The 7,817-nt window shown below is 36.8% G+C and overlaps 1 protein-coding gene across 1 annotated transcript in view; it reads left to right on the top strand.

Moving 5' to 3' along the window:
- The window catches only part of frk (fyn-related Src family tyrosine kinase), a 19,165-nt gene continuing 11,348 nt past the window's right edge, over positions 1-7,817 (top strand). The window contains exons 1-2 of the mRNA XM_084091191.1: positions 1-824; positions 4,495-4,616. Coding sequence (XP_083947317.1) covers positions 436-824; positions 4,495-4,616 — 511 coding nt within the window. The 5' untranslated portion in view covers positions 1-435. The remainder of the gene's footprint in view (positions 825-4,494; positions 4,617-7,817) is intronic.

The raw sequence follows: 7,817 nt of genomic DNA, 5'->3' as shown, positions 1-7,817 counted from the left end.
GACTCTGTCCTGAGGGCGTTTTGAAGGAACAACCTGTCTCAGAATCATATCTAAGCACGACAATGTGTGTCACTAACTCTAACATAAAAATTCTCAAGTTTTAAGTAGGCTAAATAATAAGTTTGTGTAAAACGATATCTGCCTCGACAGGATCGCGGAGCGGAGAAAGATCTTGAATGGCGTTTGAGGAATAATGTGACCAGGAAATGCGAACAGATTTTTTTGACTGCAAGCAATAAATCACCTTCGTCCCTCTCGACAGGGCTGTGCCATCTCGTGACAGCGGTCAAAGTGGTTTCTCAAGCTCACAGAATGGACGAAACGCTTCGTCTCAAGTCCACTCAACATCCACTAGAATGAGATTGACCCTATGGATCACTGAAATGCGATATACTGCTTCAATTTAACTTGATCTAGGCTACACATACGGGACTGATGAACAATTTCACGATGGAAGACTTGAGAGAAAGGGTTTTATTGTGCTGTCAGAGCACTTTCTCGTGTTTCAGAGACCCTGCGGATGACACCTCACCTGCCCCTGTGAAACCGCGTATTGAAGTGATAAAGAATGAGTTTGCGAGGGCTCCTGTCCGGGAGTTACCGCCGACACCTGTGGAGAAACCCGGCTACGTTTACGTCGCGCTGTACGACTACACGGCGCGCACGGATGATGACCTGAGCTTTAACGCAGGGGATAAACTGGAGCCTCTCACTAAAGGCGATGACTGGTGGATGGCGAGAGGAATCACCGGGATTTCGGCGAACAAAGAGGGATACATTCCTGCTAACTATGTTGTACCTGTGGAAAGCCTCGATGCTGAACCGTAAGTTTCTGTGGAAACCCTGAAACTGTAGCCTATGTCTGTCTTAAATATCTTTAAAGTGATTTAATAGCCTACATGTGATTGTATTTTTTAAAGATTAGTTGGGATACAGGGGATCACATTGTGGTTTTGTTAGGAAGTATTTCCCTGAATGAGTTATGGTTAGAAATAGGGGTGTAAACGATACATGTGACGATTCGATTTATCACGGTACGATATTATTGCGATACTCCCAGACGTATGGTTAAAGGTTAACAAAAAACGTACTGTTGATTAAAATGCTAAATTTGGTATTACATTGTGGGTGTAAATAAATAGGCTTGGACCCAAAGCACAGGACAATGGTGACCCCAGAATAATAATAAAAAATGATTCTGAAGCTAAAAATACAGAATTATTTTAGACGAATACTGTATGCTTGCACTCTGTCACTGACTAGATATATTTAAAATAAAGTAAGCCACTTTTTACTGGTAACATAAGACATTTGGCATTATCAGGACCCACAAATATCCCCCCATTGCATTATTATACATTATTCAACAATGTATAGGCTATAGTAGTTTAATGTAGAACAGACAGTAAAACTCTCACACAGAAATTTTCATTTTGGGTTTTGTATTGTTACACCCCTAGTCAGAAATGGTCTCCTGCCTTTCTCAATGCACATGACATGAGCATGACAACATAATTAGTCATCTCTTTTTAATTCATACCAGCAGTACAAACAACTGGCACTGTATGAAGTAGCCTAATTGTATAACCGGTATTGTAATGCAGTGCTTCTCAAACCTGTCCTCGTTGTCCTGTATAATAGGGAGGGACCCCGACCACTGCATATTTTGAATGTGTCTCTCACCTAACACTTCTGATTCAACTCATCAGCACATTAGAACAGACTGCAAGACTTGAATTGGGTGTGTCTGATAAGGGGGATATCCAACATGTGCAATAATGGGGACAGGTTTGAGAAGCGCTTTTGTAATGTATAAGAGTGTATTGTATTTGTAATGCATGCATAGACACCCTGGACGTCCTAAGAGTAATTGAAACCAACTCTGCATTCAGCAATAGTATGAGGATTCCTGGCGGCAGATTCTATTTCTATTGTCTGTTGATTCTTTAAGGGAAGCTGGTTAATGTTCAGTGGATAACCAGGAAGTATTGAGCCTGTTAATGATTCCTAAGCTCTGTGCACTATAAGTGCCATAAACTGATAAAAAAACAAAAAAAAACACACTTTCAATAAGTAAATTGAAATAAATTGTTTAACATTTTTATTTTATTATGCTATACTTGTAATTCTGATAATGATCAACATTTGTTGTGTGTGATGTTATCTCTCACTTAAGGCTAGTATGCTTTGTCATTTTGGCACACTGAATAGTTTCTGTCGTATGTATGTAGCCTACTTTCCAGTTTTTCTGGTTCTGCCACCAACTACGTAATGTGCTTTAGTGTAAATTTGTTTTGTAGCTATTTGACATACTTTCAGTCAAATGTAGTCTGTTGACAAGACTTTATTACAGTTCATTGTACTGCTGGTAGGTGACAGCATCATGTGTCAGCAAATGCTTAGCTAAAGATTCAGACATTACTAAAACCTGCTGGACACAAGTCTCTGCAATGTGTATATGTCAACAATCATAAGAACTGAGGAAACCAAAGGTTAGTTTATGATATAATAAGAATTTTATAGTCTTTGTTTGAACTTGCCCAATTGTTTTAGACCTGCCGTGGTTCTCAGCTGACTTTGCTTAGAAGTTCAGAACGCATGATATTAGGCCCTGTTTACACCTGGTATTAAGATGTGTTTTAGTCAATTCGGATCACAAGTAGACGAGGGAGACACATTCCCGTTTACATCTGGTGTTTAATCCGGCTCTTTTGTCCACTTTCAAACACTTCTGTCCTGATTTCTTCGAGGGAAGGGTTTATGGGCGGGTAAATGTTTGGGTTTTTTCAGATCTTTCAATCTGATGGACAAAAAAGCTTGAGCAATTTTCATATGAATGTGACCAGAGACGACGGGAAAGAGCAGCAGCTTTAGTTTCTGCTCTGACAGACACAAGACCAGCCAAACACTGTGAGTGTGTGTTAGAAATCAGAAATGATGAGAAGAGAACATTGTGTACGTTTTTCATCTTCAAACCAAACTTGGTTCCTCAGCCGACGAAGTTTAAATCCTGTCTGGCTAGCGCGCTTCCCATAATGCATTAGATCAGTAGACAAAGAGAAGACGGTCTTTTGTGGCTGTTTGAACGCATTCCACCACATGAGCGTTTACACTATGAAAGCAATCCTGTATTTAGCGTCATCCACTTGTGATCCGATCGACCAAAACACATCTTAATACCCGAGGCCTATACCATGAAGCCGGTGAAGGTGGCTAGCCCGATATGTTTCAGTGTAGTTTGCGCCAACCCTGGGTTTTAGGCACCATGAAAGTGGTTTGGCTTTTAGCAGTGTTCATTGCCATAGTAACTTACGCTCCACGGCTAACCTGGTCCGGGTCAGGTGATGTTCCAGGTAAGAGGATGCAAACCAAACTTGGACCAATCAGCTGTGAGCAAAGTGACACATGTCTGATGCGATAAAGTCACTCCACCTGTTTCTTCTTCAAATTAAAGATCACTACATAGAAAATGATTTTTAAAGACAAAATCTTCTGGCTTTTAGTAATGCTTATTTAGAATAATAATTTTGTATACCCTTAATCGATCACACACGTACAATTTTAGTTTGTCAATTAATATTACGCACAGTTTAAATTAATAAATATATAAAGGTAATATAAATACACTTTAGAATCAATAGATAAAGCTATAAAATTACTACATGTGAGCTTAAATGTTCAATTCTCTCTATACCTTTATCAGCTAACTAACTTCACAACTTTTACTTGCACTGATATAGCAAGACTTTTTCTTTTAGTTGTCCTCTTTCATAGACAGCTATTTTCTTCTTGCTGTGTGAATTTGTTTAAATTGTTAATAGCCTATTTTTCAATCTCGTAATATTCGGCAGAAGAGAGAAATGAATCGCAGTTTCACTCTTTCTCAGCATGTGATTGGCTGTTGGCTGCTGACGTCACACCTAAACTCCTAAACTCAGGATCAAAGCCTGAGTTGACAGAGAAAGTTGATGATCAGCATCATAGTACCAACAAAGCCCGGTTGAATTGGTTTGGTTTTGTCAACTCAAAACTAATTCTGCAACCCTGAGTTTGTTCAACTAGCATCATGGCACAGGCCCCTGGTGTGAACAGGGCCTTATACTGGATATGAAGTGGCAACCAACACATTAATAATTCGTACAGAAGTAAACTTAATTGTCCTTTAAATCAAACATTGAAATGTATTAACATTATCAGGAACGGCACAGGCCTAGCAATTTGCCAATTTTTTAACATGGCAAAAGCTGAATAGGTAAAGTAACAATCTTGCGAACTCATAAGCAACAACAGAAGTGTGAATTACCAGTCTAACATATGAAAGAAACACTGGGCTAAATATTGCATTACTAAATATTGTGTTAGCCATTACACACCAGTTTTTAGTACAAAGATTTCAGAACACCAAAGGAAAAAGGAAAAGTAAATTTTATTGTGTGACCTCTAATATTGGGCGATATCAAGCTCAAATAACGTTGTGCTGCTCTTCCACCGCAGATGGTATTTTCCAGAAACGAAGCGCTTGGATGCCGAGAAGATGTTGATGTCTCCAGAAAACAGCAATGGAGCTTTTCTAATAAGAAACTGTGAAAGCCAGGCAGGAGAACTCTCACTCTCAGGTACATTAACCTATTTTGAATTCCTTAATAATATTCACACGTGCAGCTGTGAAACTATACATGTTATTATGGGATTGTTTTTTGACATCAAATAAAAAAATAAAAATAAAAATCTCTAAAAAGAACTATTGCTCTCAAATATGATGTTTTGTCAAAGTTACTGTTTGGCAATGCAAGTAGGGCTGTCACTAACGATTAGGGCTGGGCGATATGACCAAAATCTCATATCACAATATAAGTCATCTCATATCCCGATAACGAAATATATCACGATATAGTACCTTTTCTGTAAATTCAATCAATTAATAGGTTATATATATATTTACCACATGGAAAATACTTTATTTTAGTATATGTAAACTAAAAGAATAGAATAGAAATGTTATAGCTACTGTAATTTCTTGAACATCAAAACATTCAAACACAGAGCGAGGGTTTAAACTTTAATTTTTAAATCACAATAAACAACAGTTTGCATATTAGGAAACACTGATGTGTTCTCCTGTGTTAGCTTAGGTTTATGAATGTTTTACATTACAAATCTGGTGAAATAGTGCTCGTTGCGTTCCCAGATGAACGTTATAAGCAGCAGCAACAGCAGAGATGGAGCTTGTTAACTGAGCTGCAGTCTTTGAAAACGGTCTAATAATACGGTTCACGGATTCTCGTCCATGGAATGCGCCACTTCCGGTATTTTTTTCCAGTTAATCAGCAGGGGCAAATTGCAATCGAAGATTTTTTGAAAACGAGTACTTGAATTTAATTGAGGAATCGTGACAACCCTAAATGCAAGTGCTTGAAACATTCTTTCAACTTATTTGTACTGTATGAATGTTGATTTGTAACATTCCAAGAAAATAAAAATCTTTAACATTTCAAGATCATAAAAATGCTTAGTTTCCTTAAAGGGGTGGTATAATGCCCTTTTCACAAGATAATGTAAGAAAATAAGTCTTTGATGTCCCCAGAGTGTTTTAGCTCAAAATACCCCACAGATATTTTTATATAGCATGTTAAAGTTGTCACTTTTTGAGGGTGAGCAAAAACGCACCGTTTTTGTGTGTGTTCCTTTAAATGCAAATGAGCTGCTGCTCCCGGCACAGAGGGCGGAGCTTCAAGAGCTTGTGTCCTTTTACCTCACACACACATGCACTGGAAATTTCAAAAGCTTTTGGGCTTTTCATGTTCAAACCAGATTCAGAAAGATGGAAAGACTCAAGAAGAAGTGACAACATGTAGACAACATTTCTAGTCATTGATCAGCATATTCTGTCTTGATAATCTATAAATCATGTTCCGGGGGCGGGGTTTATGTAAATTTTAGGGTTAGTGATGTCACTTACCCAGGAGGAAGCTCGTGTAGTCTCTACCAGCCGTTTGTTGTAGTCCTTAAAAAGCAATTTCTTTAAAAGCAAATATCTCCCTTTGATTTGAACTTTGAGCGATGTAAATTTGCAGATGTTGTTTATGCTCAAACAGCAACATTACACACTAACTAAAGTGAAATCATATTCAACCACCCCTTTAATGTCACCATGAAATCAAAATTAAAGTTTTTTTGGCTTTTCGTATGAATGTCATCAATAAGCTAGTGTGCTCCAAAACAATGACAAAATTCGCATTTATAAGATATAAGCATTCAAAACGTTTAGTCTCTCACTTCCGCCAATATGGATACATTATTTTGATGACATCACTCAGCTTCTCATCAGATTTTCAGATTTTTCAATCAAATGCTCTCTAGAATCTAAAGTGCCCCAGAATGGCACATGATGCACTATATAGGGGATAGGGAACGATTCAGACAGTGTAAATACAAAAGCGCTCAACACAAAATGAAGGAATCACTTTCTGAGACACCTCGTTGTACACGAGTCACATTAAAGATTTGTTTAAAATGAACACTGCTTCAGTGTTACATCTAACACTCTGTACTGTGGCAGTGTTCATATGTCCACAGGGATTTGCTGTGTAAGATCCAACTTTAAGCCATTTTTAAGCCAACGAGTTAGTGATTTTTAATATTTAAAGGACAATCGAAAAATGTTTTTCAAAGAATGCTTTCTGCAAACATTATGAGAACATTCATCAAATACTAATGACAATATATGGTGATTTCATGAACATTGTTTTGAAAGTGTTTGTTCTAACACTTTCATAACCTTTACATAAATTTAAGAGAAAAGCTAGGAACAACAACAATGGGACAGGCTACATAACTTTCCCATGTTCCAAGATGTTCTTTTACAGTCGCATACACAACCTTCTAAATGTTTAAAGGATGTTCAAAGAATGTTGTTCGAAGAACGTTTTCTCCCAACATTATGAGGACATTTAAAAAACCTTCTACAAACAATGTAAAGTTTCTGTGCTAACATTTTGATAACATTATTTGAGGACCAGATAAAATTGAACAAATGTTCTAGTAATATTACTGGAAGAACGTTTGTTCATAACTGTGAGAGAACCTTGCCAGAACGTAATGAGAATGTTCCCTGTTAGTCATGTCAAGTATAGGGATGGTAGTTGAGCTGTACAGACTAGGCACCACGGTTCGAAATGCAAAATGCGAAATGTAAAAACAAATATTGCATCACAATAAGTGTAATTGCGATTGTCAAAACATTTGGTAACTAAATAGAATTTTATGAAGTTTAGTGACAACATGTTACAATGTTTACATTGTACAATGACTGATATAGGATACAGTTTTTATTATTGCTTGACAAAAAATTCAAGATTTCAATTCCATTCTTGTGATTTGATTCCGATTTTGATTCAATATTGACTAATTTGGATACATGTTTATTTTAAATTTTATTTAAAAAAATAATCTCACCTAATGCTGTAAAAATAGAGGGCCCAATCTGCTGGTATTATTAAAGGTTAAAAATAACATTAAATTAAATATAATGCAGTTTTTGTTATAATAACAATTATTTAATGACATAAGTAAAAATATAATAAATATGTAATATAGTGCTCAGCAAAATCTCCTCTCTAGCTATTTTTTCTATTCAATTAACATGCTATGGTCGTTAAATGGCTTTCCTGAGGTAAATGTAACGTAATGTGACATAATAGTTCTCCTGCTGTTATATTGACCTCTTTCCGTGGTTGAAAAACACTAATTGGTCGATATTATGTATACTTTCGGTAAGTTGTACTCCATCTTTAAATAAAAAGTAACAGATGATCGGT

This window comes from Abramis brama (genome assembly GCF_963993115.1).
Source record: "Abramis brama genome assembly, chromosome: 18".
In the NCBI taxonomy this organism is placed as follows: domain Eukaryota; kingdom Metazoa; phylum Chordata; class Actinopteri; order Cypriniformes; family Leuciscidae; genus Abramis; species Abramis brama.
Note: the sequence above shows the minus strand (reverse complement) of the source record. Positions and strands in the feature narration are given on the sequence as shown.